Source organism: Mustela nigripes, chromosome 2, assembly GCF_022355385.1.
Source record: "Mustela nigripes isolate SB6536 chromosome 2, MUSNIG.SB6536, whole genome shotgun sequence".
In the NCBI taxonomy this organism is placed as follows: Eukaryota; Metazoa; Chordata; class Mammalia; order Carnivora; family Mustelidae; genus Mustela; species Mustela nigripes.
The window spans coordinates 159,361,217-159,383,414 of NC_081558.1; the positions used below are offsets into that span (position 1 = coordinate 159,361,217).

The following is a 22,198-nucleotide window of genomic DNA, read 5'->3' on the forward strand; positions in this document are numbered from 1 at the left end:
AGGTACACAAATGCAAAACATGGCTCAAATGCCAGTAATCTGTGCCTGGGTGCTGTTGGCTGCCTTTTTTCTCCCTGTGATTAGAAGTTTCCTCCTGTTCTTGTATCCCTTACACATTCACAGCACCCCTTCCCCGCCACCAGGGCAAACATCAGAGGTCACCTACTTGGGATATCTCTCTGAGAGTTGACTAGCTCTTTAATTACATTTTTCAAATAGTTAAGGTTTTTTCAGTGATTAATTTACTTCCCAACCAGTGACTTCTGGGTATGGAAGAATAGAGAATTGTAGTTACTTCTAGAAATCGTGGATTCTAAATTTACATTGACGTACCTACAGTTAAATGTTTTCCATACCATAATATTTATTAAGAAAATGTTTCTTTGGGTGGTTTCCTGTTGATACAACAAATACAAATTCATAAAATTTATTCTTACAGTTCTCAAAATATAAAGTGTTAAAAATGTTTTCCCATTATTTTCATGTTCCTTTTATCTTTTTGTTTCAGAAAGAAAAACCGGGAGACACACAACGCAGGTAGAAACAACAATTTCAATTATATTTGTTAGCACTTTTTACATTCAAAATGAAATTATACTGTAGTTGATTTTAAGTTTTTGTGTTGTAAGCATAGCATCATTATTCATTATGTTTTGGGGAAATGTCCCTTACTTTTTTTTTTTTTTTTTTAAGATTTTATTTATTTCTTTGAGAGAGAAAGCATGAGTGAGGAGGAGGGTCAGAGGGAGAAGCAGACTCCCTTCTGAGCAGGGAGCCCTAAATGGGGCTCCATCCCAGGACCCCAAGATCATGCTGAAGGCAGATGCTCAGCTGATTAAACCACCCAGGTGCCCCTGTTCCTTACTTTTTTATTTCTTTATTGTTTAATTGACAAAAAGCCCCCAGGCTCACGAAGGTGGTTTGTTTATCTGCTGATTCATTGTCAATTTAAATAATTTAAGGATTAATATGTATCCCTGGAACTAGAGGTTTAAGTGGTTTCACTCACTGAGGAGGTCCAGCTCTACCTCTGCCAAATGGAATAAAGAGTATGTGTCTTTGCAGAAATTCTAGAGGGGGCTGGCTGCCTACAGGAGTAGGGGAGAGATGAGCAGCAGGCTGTAGACCTTAAAGGTCCTAGAAATGTGAAGAGTCTTAATGAAGTTATGGAGTCCTCAATTACAGAGAAATATAGAAAATACATATTTGATTTTATCTCAAAATATCAAAATTCTAGGCCAAAGCCAGATAAACATTTATAGAAGTAATTGTATGTACTTTTACAATTTGGTACATTTTATAACACTTTATTTTTCAGGGGCTACAGCCTTCTAGTCATTGTAAAAGGTGTTTTAAGGTTCTATAATCTAAGTAGGTCTCCTTTGCCCATATGAAAATGCAGCTGTTTAGTAACTTAGCTTGTTTGTAGGTTCTTAAATTTCAGTTATCACTAAAATCTCTAGTAATTACTTGAAACATAGTTAGCAACTTCTGTTTATAATTTGAATTTAATTATTATAGATCACATTTTAAAATGTTAATAGAAGTATTACTTTTATCAGTTCCTATAATACTAGACTTAAAATATGACATTCTTAGAAATCTAATTGTAGTTATTTGTCTCCAATAGATACTGTTTGATAAAATTTTGTTAGGGATTTCTTTACCTAAAATTTCTTTACCCAGGGAGAATAACAAACTTTGGCATTGGTACCATAAGGTTTGATAAATGGATTTTCCTCCCTGTCTAGTGGAGAGGCATAGAAAGAAGAAAATCAATGCCGGAATAAATAGAATAGGAGAGCTGATCCCGTGTTCCCCTGCCCTGAAGCAGGTAAGAAGTCCACTCATATTTTCATTCCTTACTTGTGAAGATATAATTCTCTAAGTTGTTTCTTTGCTCAGAATGATTATTTTTGTTTCCTGTTGTTTATGGTATATAGTTACTTGCCTCATTGTTTTTCATTTGCTTAATTTTCTATATACCTATCTTTAATTTCCCCATACTTATAGCAGTCTTATAGCAGAGCATTCTGCATAGTCAGATGGACCACATAATTTTTAGATCTTTAAGATCTTGAATTATTCAGTCCTATGATTACCTTTATTTATGTGCTATTGTATTTACCAGGCATTTCTTTTATTTTCTGTCAATCATATTTTTTGTCTTAAATTCTTACCTAGAATCTTCCAAAGATCTCTATTTTATTCTCTGTGCCCTATCAACATCCAGTGGTACATAAATCTCAGCTTTTAAACAGGACAGTATTCCTTCATGAATAAAGCTTTTTGTTTCCTGTGATAACGAGGATAAAATGTACTTACTGAAAACAAAACAAAATAAAACAAAATGGAAACAATATGGAAGGCATAAAAAAGTTTGAAAAATAAATTGACATGCTACTTCCAAGTTATAGCTACTATTATGACTATTATATTATTATAACTATTGTTGTTATACATCTTACACATGCTGCTACACATTGCTTCATGATTTTATATATCTGTATCTATATCTAGACACCAAGTGCTGCTTTATAACCTGCCTTGTCATTTTCATTCACTGGTATATACTAGACTTTTAGTTACAGATACCCTTCCTCATATGATCTCCTTTCTTTTTCATGGTTATGTAGTGTTTCATTATAATGGGATTTCATAATTTGTCTTAGCCTTTTGGTTAGTTTTTAATTAAATTAATATATGTGAAAATTAATATATAAACATAACAAATAGCACTAAAAACCTTACAACAACAATATGAGCCTCTGGACTTCTTGCTTCCCAAGTCTAGTACAACAACTTAAAGGCATCCATTCTCAACTCTTTCTTCTGAAATAACCTTTATATTTTGAAATAATAAGCTTATATTACTATATCTTAATATTTCTATTTTAGATTTTATCTATTGTCTTCTTATTCTTTTCCTTTGGCTTCACCTTGTCTAATCCTCCCAATATAATTCTACTCAAACTTTTGGTTAAATTGGTATTCAGTTTTTTGTTTTTTAGACTGAAAATATGGTTAATTGTAGGAGGGAATACTATTACTATGTTTTGTCTTGTATGTAACTTTTGTGTTTTGGGGGGTTAATAATTGCCTCACTTTTCATTTGCTTACCTGTTTATATGCCAATCTTGATATTTATTTATTTAAATTTTTAAAATTTTATTTTTTATTTTTAAGTAAGCTCTATACCCAATGTGGGGCTTGAACTCACAACCCTGAGATCAAGGGTCCCATGCTCTACTAACTGAGCCTCTTAGGCACCTCTCTCTATACCTCTCTTTAATTCTTTCCACACTTCCAACTGTCTCTTTAGGGTTACTGCATAGTCAAGTGTATCACATAATTTGTTTTCTCTTTTTCCTTTGAGACTTTACTTCTAGAACCTTCTGCCGCTCTTCAGTCTCAACTGGTCTTTTCCAACTCTTCTGTTTTTAAATTTCAGCTCTCATACTTTTAATTTTAATTTAATACTTTCAAGAGTCTTTTTCTTATTCTCTTTGTTTTTTTTTTTTTTTCATATTGTATGTTTGGTTCATGAATACAACATTATATCATCTCTGAGAATGTTATATAGGTTTTTAAAATTTTTTTCTTGTTTTTGTTTCTTCTAATGTTCTTTTTTTCCCCTTTGTTTCGTTGTTTTGTCTTTCATTTTGGGGACTTTGCTTAAATTTTAGGGATACTTAGCTGTTTTCTCATATTTGAGAATGAGGCATTAAAAAGCTGATTGAATAGGCTTGACTTTTGGTGCTCTTAACTGTGGAGTGATTAAGTGGTAAGCTAGTATTGTTTTTGTGGCACTAAAAAATATCAATATTGGTAGCTTGTTTACTTTTGGGACTAGCTATAACTTTTATTTTCCAGAGAAGAATCCTTCAGCACCCTATCTAGGAGGGGGAAGGGTGGGAAGAAGAGTATAAGGCTGGTTGCCACATTCTGGGAGCTGGTTGGGGAAAGGGTGCTGGAGAGTCTCATGCTTTAGGAGGCAGAATTTTACTTTACTCTCCTGTCTTCATTGAGTTGCCTCATCTTGTCCACTTCTGTGCCAACCATCCCTGAGGCCAGAATTCTCTAGTTCAGATTTTACAGAACTTGTCTCCTGCATTGGTACAGCTGCGTAGGATGTGTGTGTGGGAGAGAGGGGGTTTTTATTACTGCATAAGAAGAGTCTTTCCACCACTCTCTTCAGTTTAACCCCATACGTCACCACAACTTTTGTGGTAGCTGGAGCTTCCCAGTCCATCCTGTACCTCCTCAGGCTTTCAGAGGGCCAGATCAATTTGCTTGCTTCTCAACACCATCTCCCTTGGCAAGGTCTTATACTTCACTTTCTTTTCATTCTCTTCTACAGGGTTGTACTTAGTCTTGCATACGTGTATTTTTTTATTTGTGTGTGTGTGTGTTTAATGTACTTTGAGCTTCCTTAACATGATAGCAAATTTAAGGGCAGGAACTGTCTTCTGATTGTTTTTCTTTCTCCACATGTCAATGTACAGGAGTTTCTCAGGAAATTTTGGTGTTTTCCCAGTAATATCTTATTTTCCTGCTCTTGGTTTTCATTCCTACAAGTTTCTCTGAAAGGAAACCATAGTCATTCAACTTCCTTGCTGTCCTAGAATGTGCAATGGAAGTCAGTGTTTGGCTCCCAGAAGCCAAGTAGATTAAGATTTTCTTCACTGTTGCTACACGTCCTCAGCCCCGTCTTCAGTAGAGAGGCAAATAGATGGGCATTATCATGTTCTGCCTTTGTCTCAACTCTTGCTTTAAGAAAGGATAATTTTTATCTATCTTTTCTCTCTAGAGTAAAATATTTCCTAGATTATATTGGATCTCTGTTGGGACTCAATCTAAGAAACCCAGAATTGTAACTTTGTGAACCAAAGCCCTGAATCACCGATTCCACCTGAAAAGAGCTATCTGAGAAAGTACTGGGGATATTTAATAATATACATACTGGAATAGAAATTAAACATTCACTGCAACATTTTTAATAGCTGAATAATAAAAAAACAAAATGCCTCTTATACAGATTAAATAGTTGTCAGTAATGGACTCAAAAATAAAATAAATTCAGCCTTTAGAAAGTATAACATAGATATCTAAACTCTACAATGAAATATCTCCAAGATATATTTTTATTTTTTATTTTTATTTTTTAAAGATTTTATTTATTTATTTGACAGAGAAAGATCACAAGTAGGCAGAGAGGCAGGCAGAGAGAGAGAGAGGAGGAAGCAGACTCCCTGCTGAGCAGAGAGCCCGATGCGGGACTCGATCCCAGGACCCTGAGATCATGACCTGAGCCGAAGGCAGTGGCTTAACCCACTGAGCCACCCAGGCGCCCCTTATTTTTATTTTTAAATTTTATTTATTTATTTGACAGAGATCACAAGTAGGCAGAGAGGCAGGCAGAGAGAGAGGGGGAAGCAGGCTCCCCACTGAGCAGAGAGCCCGATGTGGGGCTCGATCCCAAGACCCTGGGATCATGACCTGAGCAGAGGCTTTAACCCACTGAGACACCCAGGTACCCCTCCAAGATATATTTTTAAATAAAAAAGAACAATGTAGCATACTGTTTATCTGTTCTGTGTTGTTGTTGGTTTTGTTTTGTTTTGTTTTGTTTTGTTTTGATAGATAAAAAATCCATGTATCAGCATAGAATGTTTCTGGAAGGATATATAAGTAACTTTATGGCAGTTGCCTCTGGAATAAGGTCTAGAGAACTAAAACCAAAAGGAATGTCATTTATTATGTTTTATTTTTAATAATTGTTCATAGAGTAAGGAAGTCTAAAATCTTCACATTTGAATGGCCTCTCTGGCCTCTTCCTCCTACCTCTCTTCCCCTATATACTTCACTCTAGTTCCTCTCACTTCACCATGATTCCTCCAGTGTGTGAACACAGCCCTGCTTTGGGGCCTTTGTCCTTGTTGATCCTAATACCTGGAGTCTTTTCCTCCAGGTATCCATGGGGCATACTTCCTGGTACTTCCTTCAGGTTTTTGCTTTGTCTTACAAGAGAGGCCTTCTCCGGCCTATCCATGCAAAATAGATTATAGTACAGTATCTTAGTTTGGGCTTTTATAAGAAAAATAACATAGCCTGGGTGGTTTACACAACAGAAATTTACTTCTCACAGTTCTGGAGGCTGTGAAGTGTAAGCATACATCAGTTCCTGGTGTACGCTCTTTTCCTGGCTATGTCCTCGCATGACAAAGAGTGCGATCACCTCTCTCATGTCTTTTCTTCTAAGGGCACTGATCTCATTCATGAGGGATCTACCCTCATGACCTAACTACCTCCCAAAGGCCCACCTGCAGATACCATCATATCAGGGATCAGGGTTTCAACATGAGTTACAGGGGGACATAAACATTCAATCCATAGGACAGAGTGACCTCTGCCATCTCTGGCCTCCTCTTTACCCTGCTTTATTTTTTCTTCATAGCACTTGGCACTACCTGATTTTATATAAATATACAGATATATAAAGATATAAATATATGTGTGTGTGTGTGTGTATAAATATATATATAAAACTTGTATATTCCTGCAGGTCAGGAATTTTGTCTGTTTTGTTTATTATATCCCCAGTGCTTAGAACAGAACCTGACACATAGTAGATGTGCAATAAATACTTAGTAAATGAAAAATGAACAGTAGAAGCATTTGAATATGGTGCCTGTTTAATTTTGAAAAGATGCATATCACATATATGTGATAAAACCAAAGCTCTAAGTTTCTTCTGGCAAGTTCTTACTCTTCAGTGAAACTTTTAAATGGTTAATTCTCTTTGGCAGAGCAAGAATATGATCCTGGACCAAGCCTTTAAATATATAACAGAATTGAAAAGGCAAAATGATGAACTCCTGCTTAATGGAGGAAACAATGAACAAGGTAAAGATTTGAAGATTCTTTTTGTTCAGTGTTCAGGTCTTTGTGTCATAGGGCAACTTATAGTGGATACAGAAGGCTTTTTTTGACCAGAAACATTGTTAAGATTGTATCTTCAGTGGGTCTGAGAGAATAGTGTTGTAAAATAAATTCATTGTAGTTTACCTACCCACCCGCTCCTTGAACAACTCTAATCTTTCAGCCATACAGAATTTTGATTTTGGACTCTTCTGTGTACTTTTTGTTTGCTTAACTCATGAGACAAATAATGGTGGATCTCTTTTATTCCGCTTGGATCTTCCAGCTAGGGGATGTAGGGGAGAGTCCTGCTCAGTGTAACTTAAAAATAAAATAAAGATACGCTCGGGCCAAGACTTAGCTGTGAATTAACTCAAAAGGTCAAAACATTCCATTCATAATTGTTTATATTGCATGTAATGTGTGTTTCAGACTACCTGATCATTTAATGGAATTTGGTTTTTATTAGTCATTATTTTTTAGATAATCACATTGTTAAAAAATTTTCAGTTTTTTATAACAGCTGAAAAGAAAAATATCCCAAGCAAGGGTAAAGCTCAGAGCGGTAGGCAGTTTGAATTGTCCTTTATTTATGGCTCTGACTAGAGCAGAGAAAGAATTTCCTGTGACAATTCAGTAGGTCACCTTAAAAGGAGAGGAACAAAGGTAGAATTTGCTGAGGTGGGGGCAGCGTTGGGCTGTGTTCAGAAGGTCAGCCTTCTGAATTCTCATTGCTTACTTTAAGTTAGTTGTCCACTTACCCACCCCCACCCCACGTCAGCTGTCTTTTACAACTCAGGCCTTGTTTTATGATGCTGGTAGGTAGTTTCATAATACTCATTTGGTAACCGTTCTGAGGCACCCCACAGAAGGGTTGTCAAGGCCAGAATGCTGTGTGGACTTTTCTCAGGAGAGCTCCTTTGGTTTCACAGCCTAGAGGCTGAGGCTGTAAAGATAACTCAGGGAAAAGGGAGCCTGTTGGAAGAATACAAGTTGCCTGGGGCTCAGGAAACACTGAACAGGTTGGCCCTGGCTTGAGGCAGCTTAAGTCACCACCCTTTCTTTGGTTCTTTTTGGTGCCTCTGCTCTTTTCTCTTTTCTTCCCCCAGCAGCTTCCCCACATGCTCACTGCCCACATGACAGGCTGCGCAGTGGTCTGAGCTGCGGCCCTGGGCGTCAGGCCCACCTGGGCTGAGTCTCCTCTTCACTTACGCACTCAGTACCTGTGCTTATTACTTCGCCTCTCCCAGTCTCCGTTTCCTTTTCTTAAAATGAAGATAATCCTAGCATGTATGTGGTTGATTTTTAGACAAATTTATGTGATTACCCTGAGTCTGTTTCTCACATCTCAAAATATTGATGACAATAGGTCGTTCCCATCTCATGGTTGTTATGAGGATTAAAAGAGATAATGCAGGTATAGTACTTAGAGTCAAGCTGGCATATAGTAAATGTTACCCATTGCTGTGGTCATTGTTATTATTGTTATTAAACGAGGCGATGAATGAAAAGTGCTTATAGTAAGTGTGTAGTAAGTGAGAACCGTCATCATTATTATTTGGTCCATCATAATTGTCCAGTTGTTTCTGATGTCCATGGCACACTGGCATCTTTCTTCTTTGTCTCTTAGTTTAAAAGTCTGAGAAGAATAATCTGCTAGTCGCAGCTTATCCTCATCATAATGGAACTTTTTATTTCAGGCCCCCTCAGAGGGCATTGGCTTTGAAGATTGGCCGCCCTTGGTGGAGGGAGAGTGGCAAGACAGGTGGGATGTGTGGGGTCACAGAGCAGAAACACCAGCAGCCAAGGCTGCCCCAGTCCTAGGATGTGGGGGAAGTTCTTCCCCCTTGGAAAGAGTGGGTTGTGACAGCAGTGTATGTATCTTGGCGCTCCCAAGGAAAATTCAAGTTCCATTATTGATGCTCTCGTTGGTACTCTACTACTTGACTTTGACGCGTTTCACTTGGGCTCTGTTGTTTCCGAGTGAAATAGGAGTTTAAAGCCATTTATAAAGGGGACTCCCCACTACTACCACAAATAATGTTTGCTGTTGCAGCCTATCATATTGATACTCAGTGCTATTTTCCTGGCACATTACCATGATAACAGTATATCTTTCCTCCTTTTGCCTTTGGAGCTGCCCTATTGGGAATTTTTGAATTGGGAATTTTGAGATTTCTACATTATGAGTAATTTTGGACCTTTGGGTCGTTGACCCTCAACGATACATTTTTTTAAAAAGGATAGAATGGAGGCTTGATATACCACTGTAAAAAGGAGAAAGAATTTGCTTTAGAAGAGGACTGAAGCTTCTCAGTTAAGCTATTTAGAAAGACTAGAATTAGAACTGAGTAGTTGGCACACAGCTTTTTCTTACGTTACCGTAAATACTGGCATTAACAGGTAATTGTTTCATTTTTATTTTTAATATTGTAGCTGAAGAAATTAAAAAGCTACGTAAACAACTGGAAGAAATTCAAAAAGAAAATGGCCGATATATCGAATTACTGAAAGCAAATGACATATGCCTATATGATGACCCCACAATCCACTGGAAAGGAAATCTTAAAAACTCAAAGGTCTCTGTTGTTATTCCCAGTGATCAGGTTCAAAAAAATATCATTGTTTATTCCAGTGGGAGTCAGCCTGGTGGAAATAGCCAGGGAACAGCTGTTCAGGGGATAACCTTTAATGTTGGTCATAATTTACAAAAGCAGACCGCCAATGTGGCGCCGGTACAGAGGGCTTGCAATCTGGTGACTCCTGTGTCTATTTCTGGAGTTTACCCTCCTGAAAACAAGCCATGGCATCAGACCACAGTTTCTGCATTGGCTGCCAACCAGCCTGTTCCTCTTTGTCTTCCTGCTACCATTTCTGCTCAAAACATTGTCGAGCTTTCCACCTCTGAAAGTGAATCGAGTGTGCTTGGTGCCACCAGTGGCTCACTGATCGCTGTTCCCATTGGGCCTGAAGCCCACCAACATCGTCCCTTGCACACATGTCTGAATGATCGGAATTCTCCTGAAAATAAGAATGGGCAAGAGAGCCCCAAATTAGTGAGGAAAACAGTCCCTTGTGCCACAAGCATCTCTACCACTTCCTCGGCGACTGCTGCGAAAGTGCACCATGGAAGCAAGTCCTGCCTGAGCATACAGGATTTCAGAAATGATTTTCAAACCACCTTCGTCGTTTCAGTTACCACCACAGTCTGCTCCCAGCCCCCCAGGTCTGCAGGTGATTCCTGTCCAGTGAGCATTAGCAAGGGCGCAGACTCTGCAGCTGTTACCGCGGTGGTGGCCCCCTCTGCCCCCGGAGGAGGGAAGACCGCCACTCCCGTAAGTACTCTCTCTGCAAGCCCTTTGGACAGTAGTTGGACACTTTCTTGTTCTTTGCCTTCTTCAAGTGTTAGCGCTTCAGATTTAAAAAACATGAATAGCCTTACTCGAATCTCCTCCGCTGGAAACACACAGACAACGTGGACTACTCTGCAACTGGCGGGAAACACTATTCAACCCTTGAGCCAGACACCGTCTTCTGCTGTGACTCCAGTAGTAAATGAGTCTGGTCCCAGCCCTACCACAGCCAACCACGGGAGACCCGTCGCTACAGGTGTTAACTTGAGTAATTCCTTTCCAGCAGATGGGCAGGCAATTGAGCAAGTGGTTGTAACATTGCCTTCTTGCCCATCTTTACCTATGCAGCCGCTGATTGCCCAACCACAAGTTAAATCTCAGCCTCCAAAAAATATCCTTCCTTTGAATTCAGCAATGCAGGTTATTCAGATGGCTCAGCCTGTTGGGTCGGCTGTTAACACAGCTCCAGGTAATCAAAACGTTATCATTCTCCAGCCTCCCAGCACGACCCCTTGCCCAGCGGTGATGAGAGCAGAGGTTCCCAACCAAACCGTGGGTCAACAGATAGTAATCATACAGGCAGCTAATCAGAACCCCTTGCCGCTCCTCTCGGCTCCACCTCCTGGTTCTGTTCGACTCCCTGTCAATGGAGCCAGTGCTCTAATAGGGTCTAATAATTCAGTGCAGAATGTTTCGACCCCACAGACTTTTGGAGGAAAGCATCTCGTCCATATTTTACCAAGACCTTCATCTTTAGCAACATCTAGTTCAACACAAACTTTTTCTGTTACCATGTCAAACCAACAGCAGCCTCAAACCATTTCTTTAAATGGACAGCTCTTTGCTTTGCAGCCTGTGATGTCCTCATCAGGAACTACAAATCAAACCCCTATGCAAATTATCCAACCCACCACCAGCGAAGATCCAAATACCAACGTTGCCCTGAATACGTTTGGAGCTTTGGCCAGCCTCAATCAAAGCATATCGCAGATGGCTGGGCAAAGCTGTGTACAGTTGTCTATTAGCCAGCCTGCCAATCCTCCGACCGCTGCAAATAGTCAGACCACCCCAGTTAACTGTGTTTCGTTAACAACAACTGTAGCATCTCCTGTGACAACTGATAATTCGGCCACACTACCCAGTGCTTACAGTCTAGTAACTACGCCCTCAGTGAACGCTGTAGCTTGTTTACCTAACATGAAGTCGAAAAGGTTGAATAAGAAGCCAGGTGCCAAGAAACACTTAGCAGCTAACAAGTCGGCGTGCCCCCTGAATCCAGTCAGAGACGCGGGCAAGTTTGACTGTGCCAGCACTGACGCCACAGCGGAACCATCATGTAATAATGACGGACTGCTGGAAAGCCTCCCTGTTGGGTTACCGTCTGTCGCCGGGTCCCAGGCAAACAGTGTAAGAGTTTCTGGTGCACATTCTGTGGACATTCTGAATTCCGAGTCAGTGATACCTGAATCTCTACCCAAATCTAAGTCAGCAGAAGAAACTAGTTCGCCCTCCCAAGAATCTGTACCGAGTGAACATTTTGTCATGACTCCAGCAAAATCCAAAGATTCTGCCCCCATTTTGCAACGAGAGACCCCTCAGGATAAGCCACCAACTAGTTTGGCGTTGTCGGATGCTGCCAAATCCTGCGCTTCGGCTAATGTGTTGATTCCATCTACAAATGATCCCCACGTTTTGGTTTCTCAGGTTTCTAGTCTGTCATCTACCGCCAGCACTGCCGGTACGGACTGTGTTTCCGAGGTAGAGGTCACTGTGGAACCTTGCAGGGTAGAGCAAGATTCACCTGATACGTTGCAAGCGACGGGTCTCTTAAAAGGGCCTGGTTTGACTGCACTGCTTTGTGGTCTCGAGAAAGAGAAAGACCCTCAGAAACTCTCTCTCTCAGTCCAGGTGGACCATCCTGACTTTTCTTCAGAAAACTCTAAACTGGTTGATGCAGGTGTCGATTTACATCCCAAACAGGAGCTCTTACTGATGAGCAGTGACGATAGAGACCCGGGGCCGCCTCACTCGTGCGTCCCTGATCCGGAGGGCATCGGTGGCTCCTTGCTGGTCAGCAGACAGGCGGACTCTCCCATGTCAACCAGCTCTGGCAGCAGCCGTAGTTTCTCAGTAGCGTCCATGCTTCCTGAAACGACTAGAGAGGATGTCAGCAGCAGTACAACGACCAACACGTGTGACAGCTGTACCTTTGTAGAGCAAACTGACATCGTCGCTCTTGCGGCAAGAGCTATTTTTGACCAGGACAGCCTTGAGAAGGGAAGAGCTGGCAGTCAGGCTGACGTGAGGGACGTCACTTCGAAGCCTGCCGAAGCATCGCCTCTAGAGGGGGACCAGCCTTTCAAAACACAGGTATCTAAAGAGAGTGGTGCTGGACAGGCAGAAGCAACACCAAATGAATTTACTTCTCAGGATTCGATTGAAGCCACAGTGGATCAGCCTCTTGGGAAACCAAGTTGTTCTGTGGGAATGAAAACATCCAGTGCCTCTTTACAGGTTTCAACCTCTCAGCCACCAAGCATCACCAGTTTGAGTGTGAATAATCTTATCCACCAGAGCAGCAGCAGCCATCCTCTGGTCAGCTGTGCTGGTTTGTCCCAAACTTCAGAGCAAACAACTGTTCCTGCAACGGTTACTCTGACGGTGGCATCTAGCTCCTACACCAGTCAGCCTCCTGGACCAGCTCTGATGACCGAATATCCCCAGGAACAGCTCAGCACCATAACTGGCACCATACCAAATCCACAGATCCAAGAGCCCCTCTTAAAGACAAGCCAGGAAAGCCGCAAAGACTCTGCTAAGCGTGCTGTCCAAGATGACCTTTTATTGTCTTCGGCTAAACGTCAGAAGCATTGCCAGCCAGCCCCGCTGAGGCTTGAGGCAATGTCCCTGATGAGCCGAACTCCAGACAGCATTTCTGATCAGGCTCAGATGATGGTCAGTCAGCTCCCTCCCAACTCTGCGAACTCCGTGGTGCCCATCAGCAACCCAGCACACGGGGACGGCCTCACCCGACTGTTTCCACCTAGTAACAATTTTGTGGCTCCCGCATTGAGACAAACGGAAGTGCAGTGCAGCTCTCAGAACTCGGTCGCCGAGCAGCAGCAGACCCAGGCAAGTCAACATCTCCAGGCCCTGCAGCAGCATGTTCCGGCCCAGGGGGTGTCCCACCTGCACAGTAACCACCTCTACTTAAAGCAGCAGCAGCAGCAGCAACAGCAGCAGCAGCAGCAGCAGCAAGCGGTGCGAGAGAGGCATCACCTGTATCAGCTGCAGCATCACATACCTCATGCAGAGAGCTCTGTCCACTCTCAGCCCCATAACGTCCACCAACAGAGGACTCTACAGCAGGAAGTTCAGATGCAGAAAAAGCGGAATCTTGTTCAGGGCACTCAGGCCTCTCAGCTTGCCTTGCAACCAAAGCACCCTGGAACTGATCAGCCCCGGCCCAAGAGCGGTCAGCCACACCCCCACCATCAGCAGATGCAGCAACAGATGCAGCAGCACTTCGGAAGTTCGCAGCCAGAGAAGAGTTGTGAAAACCCTTCGGCCAGCCGGAACCACCATAGCCATCCCCAGAGCCATCTCAGTCAAGATCTTCTGCACCAGCAGCCGGATGTTGGGAGCAGGCAGCAAGGTTCAGGGGTTTCTTCGGAACACGTATCCGGGCATAACCCAATGCAGAGGCTTCTGACATCAAGAGGCATGGAGCAGCAAATGGTGTCCCAGCCAAGTATTGTGACGAGACCTTCAGACATGACCTGTGCTCCACACAGGCCAGAGAGAAATAGGGTTTCAAGTTATTCTGCTGAGGCACTCATTGGAAAGACGTCTTCTAATTCCGAGCAGAGAATGGGCATATCAATTCAGGGTTCCAGAGTTTCAGATCAGCTTGAAATGAGAAGCTATCTTGATGTTCCCAGGAATAAGAGCTTGGCCCTTCACAATATGCAGGGTCGCGTGGACCATCCTGTTGCCCCGGAGATCCGCCTTTCTGACTGTCAGACGTTTAAACCAAGTGGAGCCAGTCAACAGCCCCCGAGTAATTTTGAAGTACAGTCCTCAAGAAATAATGAAATAGGTAACCCTGTATCATCCCTGAGGACTATGCAGTCCCAGGCTTTTCGAATCAGTCAAAACCCTGGTCCACCACCAGTCGACCGCCAAAAGAGATTACCTTATCCACCAGTTCAGAGTATCCCAGCAGGAAATGCTATCCCACCAAGGGACAGTGAAAACACATGCCACCAGAGTTTCATGCAGAGCTTACTTGCCCCTCACCTTGGTGATCAGGTCCTTGGAACGCAGAGACCACTCTCGGAACATCAGAGGAACACACAGTGTGGTCCATCCTCTGCCATTGAATATAATTGTCCCCCAGCTCATGAAAGTGTACATATTAGAAGAGAGAGTGAGAGTCAGAACAGGGAAAGCTGTGACATGTCCCTAGGTGCAATTAACACCAGGAACAGCACCTTGAATATTCCTTTCTCCAGTTCTTCTTCTTCAGGAGATATTCAAGGTCGAAACACAAGTCCCAATGTTTCTGTGCAGAAGTCTAATCCCATGAGGATAACTGACAGTCATGGGACCAAGGGCCACATGAACCCTCCAGTCACAACCAACATGCATGGGGTTGCAAGGCCAGCTCTACCCCATCCGTCTGTGTCTCATGGAAATGCTGAGCAAGGGCCTCCTGTACGTCCAACTAACTCTTCAGTTCCCCAGCGATCAAGGCATCCCTTGCAAGACAGCAGTGGTTCCAAAATCCGTCAGCCTGAAAGGAATCGTTCTGGAAACCAAAGACACAGTAATGTCTTTGATCCGAGTCTTCCCCATCTTCCTCTCTCTACTAGTGGCAGTATGATTCTTGGACGCCAGCAGCCCACTACAGAGAAGAGAGGAAGTATTGTTCGTTTCATGCCCGATAGCCCACAAATACCTAACGATAATTCGGCACCTGACCAGCATACACTATCACAAAATTTCGGTTTTCCTTTTATTCCTGAGGGTGGCATGAATCCACCAATAAATGCTAATACTTCTTTCATTCCACAGGTAACTCAGCCTAGTGCCACTCGAACGCCAGCTCTCATCCCTGTAGACCCCCAGAATACTCTACCCTCCTTCTATCCCCCATACTCTCCTGCTCATCCTACACTGTCCAATGATATTTCCATCCCGTATTTTTCCAATCAGATGTTTTCAAATCCTAGCACTGAGAAAGTCAACAGTGGAAGCCTAAATAACCGATTTGGATCAATTCTGTCTCCTCCCAGACCTGTTGGTTTTGCTCAACCAAGTTTTCCTCTGCTCCCTGATATGCCGCCAATGCACATGACCAACTCTCACTTGTCCAACTTTAACATGACATCTTTGTTTCCAGAAATAGCTACAGCTCTTCCGGATGGCTCGGCAATGTCACCTTTGCTAACCATAGCGAACTCCTCTGCCTCCGACTCTTCCAAGCAGTCCTCAAACAGACCTGCCCACAACATAAGCCATATTTTAGGTCATGACTGCAGTTCAGCTGTCTGAATATTGATAGACTAAATGTACGTGTATCGGCTGAGACTACAGATGTGTTTGTGTGCGTGTGCACACTTAATACACATGGAGAGGGAGATCGTGTGTGTGTGTGTGTGTATCTGTGTTTGTATGATCAATTTCCCGTTACCTTCTGAATGTAGGGAAGTCACGTCAGAAATGATGCGAATCATGGGTTGTCAAAAACAAATTATCTTTTCATTTTTAACTGCACGGTGTGCTTTTTAAATTTTCTGAACGGAGTTAGATTTTCAAGTTTGATCTGGAATCTTATATTCCCTAAATGCTAATCAGCTGGAAGTTGGAGGAGATCCTCTTGGCATGTGCTGAGTAGTAGGAAAGAACCCAGATTTTAAACTTGATTGTTGATCAATTGTAAAATAGGTACTTGAGATAATTGAATTGCTTTCCAAAAATCCAGACACTTCGATGCAATGCAGTGGTACATCACCAAATGCTTGGCTGATATCCGCATCTAGAACAGTTTCTTACCCATGGCAGATGTTGAATTACTATGGAATGAATGTCCATGGTTAAAGTCAAGCAGTTAGCAGGTAAATGAGTTGTTTAATCAGCCTTTACTCCCAAGGTCTGGTTTAGGTAGAGGCTTCCTTCTTAATTATAACAATTCATCAGTTATCTGAATTTAATGTCTTTTCTTCACATTAGAGAGCCATTTTATCTTTTAATGTGCCAAGATCCTAGAACACAAAGGTCTTCCTTACTTAGCCTTAAAAATAGCAATCTAAAAAGCAAAGTACATAGACATTCTCCATTTTGCGCTTGCATTTTGCATCAGGTCATAACGGTAAAAGCAGTTGTATTGCGGAGTTTTGTTTGTGTTCAGTAAAAGATTGTTGTTTCATCAGTTAAATTTTGTTTCAGTATTCTCTATTCATTCTGTTCATTTGATCCTGAAGTAATTTCTTTTATATTTGTTTAATCATTGGGGACTGCTCAGTAAATAGTGTTTGGAATCTACACGATTATTTGAGCCTTACTTTTTAAATATTTCTGAGCAGAGTCTTAAGCTCTGTCAGTATTTTCACTTACTGATATTTATATTTAAAATATGGCGTTGTATGTTACATTATTACCCTTCATAGTAGACTTATAATGAAAAGATGAATTTGTTCATTATTTTTCCTGATGGCAGATGTGAAATGGTGCTTCAGAAAATTGTCTTTGTATATGTCCAGGTGTGTGTATGTATGTGCATGTGTGTGTGTGCGTGTGTGTGCACAGACATAGATTTTAAAGTATAAGCTGGTCCTTCAAAAATTGTCCTGCCATCTGGAAATGGAAATTGTGACCTAAGACTTGCTGAAGTATTGGAAAACTTGATGTCAGGGTTTTTAAAAGCCCCTTAGAAGTTAATTTTGTACACACATGTGCGTGTGCACACACACACACGCGCGCGCGCGCACACTAATATATTGAATTTAGAAAACTTAAAGCCTATGAAAACAACCATAAATACTCATATTCTCAAACCTATTATTTGTTGTTGTTGTTGTTATATTCTGCCAAATAGGGGATGGAGTGGGAGAGAGACGTATAAATGGTTCCGTCTGCTCTGTTAATAAAGGCAACCCAAGGACCAGCATTTTATTTTATTTTTTTCCTCCTTAAAAATGCCTCCTCAGGCTGGGTCAGAGCAGTTAACTCTGGCGAATACCTCTAGTGAAGACTCAGTAAAAGGGTCATGTGTGCCTCTTGAACTATATTTACCAAACCTTCCTCTCTCTTCCTGCTGCCCACTGAAGCAGCCTCCTGGGGGCAAAAAAAGAAAAAAAAAGAGTTGTAAACAAGAAAAGCTGTATTTTCACTTTTCACTTTCAAAATGGTCATGGTGAAGAATAGGAGTTACTTAAATAAGACAGCAGATAAACACAGTAGTTAGAACTTGTCATTGGGAAAAAAGTGAGATTCGTGGCTTGTTTTTAAACTAATTACCTTAACTGAGTTTTAAGTTATGACATTTGGGTTTTTCTCTGTACTTGAAAGGTCCAACCTGCCAATTTCAAGAAGGGTAGTGTTCACTCTGTCGGGCTCTTCCTCCTCCCTCCCTCCCCCTGTCACTCTCTCTGCCTTTCACAGACACATACACGTGCACACACGCACAGCATGGCGGCTGTTGAGTTCTGAAGAACTGGGCACTGTTCGATGTAATTAGAACAACAGTAACAGGCTAAGGAGAAGATCAATTTGAACTTCGCAGTAGAAAGGCCTGAAAGGCTGGTACTGTCAGCTGCCCTCTGTTGGATTGATTTTCTTTTTCCGCTCAGCCCAGTTCAGAGATAGCATTTCCGTTTTTCAGAGCTTTCATTCCAAGCACATAATACTTTGATCCCAAATCAGCCTCTGCCCTTCAGGAAAGCTTATTTGACCGTCCAAAGAAAGATGTGACCATCTGCAAATGGTTTGGCCTCTGCTTCCGTGTAGCTCTAGTTATCTTACAGATGTGCATGTGTATGTAAGAGATCATCGTATATCAATTCTGAAAGTGTTCAGAGCATAGTAATCTTATTTGATTGAAAATCATGAGTGTATGAGATTTACCAGCTGTATATTAAGTATTTGGTAATCAGAGCTACATGATTTTGGGGAGGAAATTCTTTATTTAATATCTAGCAGTCTCTGGATATAATTTTTGGCAAAAGCGTGACAGGAAAACAGTCCATTTTGGTTATAGTAAATTTATCGTTATTTTTGGCTTGGCTTGCTAATATAGAACTGGGTCTATAGAATGTAAAAACAATTTCCATAATTTTTGATTTCTTAAATACACAAACGTATAAATCAAAGTGAGAATCATTAATTAAATTATTTCTATCTTTTTTAGTGTTGTTGATCATATAAATCAATTAGAGAAAGTGATTTCTCTAAAGATTTAACATAGTAACTTCTAATGAGGTGAAAAATTTCAGATTTCTCATGTATAAATTTCTGATGTGTCAATTATGGATAAAAGCAAGTTTGATGTCTTTTTTTTTTTTTTTTTTTTTTTTGGTACATACCGGTTGTTTGGGGGATATTTTATACCATTTAAGGAAGTTTATTTTTGTTTATATTGGAAGTCCTTTCGGAGGGACCAGGGATGGTACCTTTTTTCTAAGTAAGGAGTGATATTCCATAGTGATCATGCTTTTTAAAATTTAACATAATAGAACTGTGGAAGGAGAAGAATGAGGAGGGAATATTCCTTTGCAGCAATTTCCAGTTACATATCAGGGTGAACTGCAATAAAGATCAATTTTTAAAAATCAGCCTTTTTTGGGGTTTGTTTTCCTAATCAGCCTTCTTAAAATATAAAATTATTTAAATGCTTTAAAGAAAATTTATTTGCCTTGCTCTTGCCTTCTAACATTATCCATGTCATGGAAAGGCTAAAATTTATATTCCAAAAAAAAAAAATGTGCGAACACATTTTAATGGGAGTAAAGTTTTTAAAATTTGAGAAAAAGTAAAGACTTACTAACCAGCCTCTTCGTGGCTTTACCCTTCCTCTGATCTGTAGGTACCTATACTCCTTTTGTCTTCCATCTGCTCCGTGTCAGACAGATGGCAGGGAGCCTGTTTATTTCCTTAGGATGATTACTCCTCTGCCTTGAAAGGTTTATTGTGCCCATCCATCTCTTGGATCATTGTTTGATATAATGAGTCGTGCTCCTATACCTGATTCCCAATTCCTGGCTTCAGGAACCACTGTATCTCCTGTTCTATCAAGAGGCAACAAGAATTTCTTGAAACAAAATTAGAATTAATTTAAAATTTTGAATAAACCATACAGTTCTGTTCCTTGTTTTGATGAATTTCCTTTCTTCCCATGGAGGAGTTTCAGAAAGCGCAAAGTACCACCTTTGCACTTTCTGAAACTAAGATCAGATGGCATTGGATTGATATCTTTAGGAATCTGGAAGTCATAGTACTGTTGTCTGTATAAATTCTCCCTTTGTCCAGAGATCGTTGCTTATGGTTGTATACATCCAGAGGGCAATAATAATAGCCAAATAAACTAGTATGAAGTTAATCTGTGAGTGATGATTTTATGATACCTATATGCAAATTAAAGGCCAGAAATTCATTTCTTCTTGAAGTACATTTTGGGCTAAATGCTCCCAACAGAAAAAGGTCTCTCTCTCTCTCTCTCTCTTTTTTTTTTTTTGGCTTAACCGTATTCTCTCTGCATTCTACCCTTCCTATATGAGCCAGACAGTGTTTTTACCAGAGTCTGTGGGGGAGCACCGAGTTTAGAGGGAGGCAGTCCAGCATGAGGACCTTCTTGGACATGGAGCTTCTAGTTCTGCCCACATGCCTCTATCCTGGTACTGCACTTTACTTGAAACTGTGCCTCTGGTCCAAAGACCAGCCATTGGAACATACTACTCACCCACTCCTCTGCTACATAGCAAAGGACCATCCAGAATGGTACGTGCTGTGTAATCAAACACCCAGAAGACAAGAACAGCTGTTTCTCACTGTTGCCTTATCATTCTCTGAGCCATCTTTGATGCCGATCTTGTAAAAAATACACTATTTAGAAGCAAAACTCTTTTTAAAGTCTGAGCTTGTAGGTGGTGGTCATTCAACACCATTATTTCCATATCGGCACAAACCCTATCAACTGTATGGCTTGGGTGCAGGCATGCTTTCAGATGCTTCATAAACACGAGCCAACTTGGGTTGAAAGTATTGGATAAAATATTCAAATTGGTGTTATTTTGGATGATAGTCTGCATCATCTGTCACCGGAGATCTCATGAGACATAGAATATCTTGTAATTTAACACTTTTAAAAATGATGATCATAAGTTGTGGGGTTTTTGCTTTTGGGCTTTTTTTTTTTTTTTTTTTTGGCTCAGTTGTGTGTACAGCTCTACACCATACTCTGTTACAGAAACTTAAGAGTTTCCTCCATCTCACTTCTTCCTCACTTCTCTGGATCTCTTTATCCCCATCCCTTAAGTCTTAAAACCATTCTCATTTGTGGGGTCATCGAGGCCACTGGACTTGACTATATTGGTAACCTTTAAGGGAGTTGAACTGTTGATCTTCCAAGAAGAAAGGGACCAGACAGTGTTGCTTAAAATGCTGCAGTTGTGTTACTGTGAAGAAAAGATTCACTTCCATGTTCAGCAGGCCATATACACACACCCACACACACATACATGCACACACACACATGCACACACATTTTGGTAAAATAGATGGAAAAATCTGAGAACATAATTACCTTCACAAATTATTTAAAGATACACTGGGTGAGAGGCTTACTGTAGGGCAGTCACCAGAAAAAAAAACCTAACTGTAGTTTTTCAATAGTGTAATATTTGTATCTATTCCCATGCCAGCAATGTCTGCTGTGTACTGTGTCCTATTACTGTAAATCACCTGGTTTATAATTCTAATGGGAACTAATTTGTTTTGTAATGGAATCCAGAGAAGATATGTATAATACGATCAGGATTGTCCTACAGTTGTAAATAAGAATAGGTCCTGTTTATTTTGACATCTTTTTACAAATGCATTGTATTAGGGTGTGAATATTCTGAACCATGCTCTTGTTTAAAGTTTTGAAATTTTTATTGGTAAATGTAACATTTTAATGGTTGTAATAATTATTTGTATAGATATGAATATAGTATTTTATTTAAGAAAATAAACTTTGCATTTTTGCATTGTGAATTCTGTCTTTTCTGACCATTGCATGTGCTGCATCAAACCTGGTATTAAAATGACTTGTCTTGCATACCAAAGTTTTCTACTAAAGTAATCTTCCAATTTTGCTGAAATGTCTGAAAATGATACCATGACACATTTCTCATGGGAACCGTATTCCTGATCAAAGAGTCAACCTCAAATAATAATTTATTTGTAAATTATTATTAATTATGACCAGCACCATACTGTTAGGGCAAACTATACACGTCTGTACCTACTGTTAAAAGTAAAACAGGACTTTCAGATCTGGAAGAGTACTGACAGATGATGAAGCTAAGCTCCTCCTCGTGTATTTATAGTGGAGGAAACTGAGGCACAGAACTTTGGAACAAAAAATGGGTCTTTCATTACAGCTACCCACATCAGCTTGGTTACATGTTTTTTTGAAGATTTTATTTATTAGAGAGAGAGCTCATGGGAGCAGGAGGAGGAAGAGAGGAGAAGGAGCAGGAGAGGGACAAGCAGACCTGCCTGCTTACAAGCCTGAAGTTTGAAGGGAAAAACTAGTTGCAGGGGAGTTTGAACAGCATAAAGTGACATAAGATTAAATGCCTATAAATCAAACAATTTATTGCTCAGGGATGCCTACAGATACGAGAAAAATCACAAATTAAGGAAATGATAAACCCAAAGTT

The 22,198-nt window shown here is 40.7% G+C and overlaps 1 protein-coding gene across 3 annotated transcripts in view; it reads left to right on the forward strand.

Moving 5' to 3' along the window:
* The window catches only part of USF3 (upstream transcription factor family member 3), a 50,392-nt gene extending 28,865 nt beyond the window's left edge, over nt 1–21,527 (forward strand). For 2 of the 3 annotated variants that reach the window (XM_059391953.1, XM_059391952.1), the window contains exons 4-7: nt 509–537; nt 1,752–1,834; nt 6,810–6,906; nt 9,358–21,527. In XM_059391953.1, the coding sequence (XP_059247936.1) occupies nt 509–537; nt 1,752–1,834; nt 6,810–6,906; nt 9,358–15,830 (6,682 nt within the window). In that variant the 3' untranslated portion in view covers nt 15,831–21,527. Of the gene's footprint in view, nt 1–505; nt 538–1,686; nt 1,835–6,809; nt 6,907–9,357 lie in introns of those variants that run through there. The other variant, XM_059391954.1, reaches the window with a different exon arrangement.
* Nucleotides 21,528–22,198: the final 671 nt, after the last annotated feature.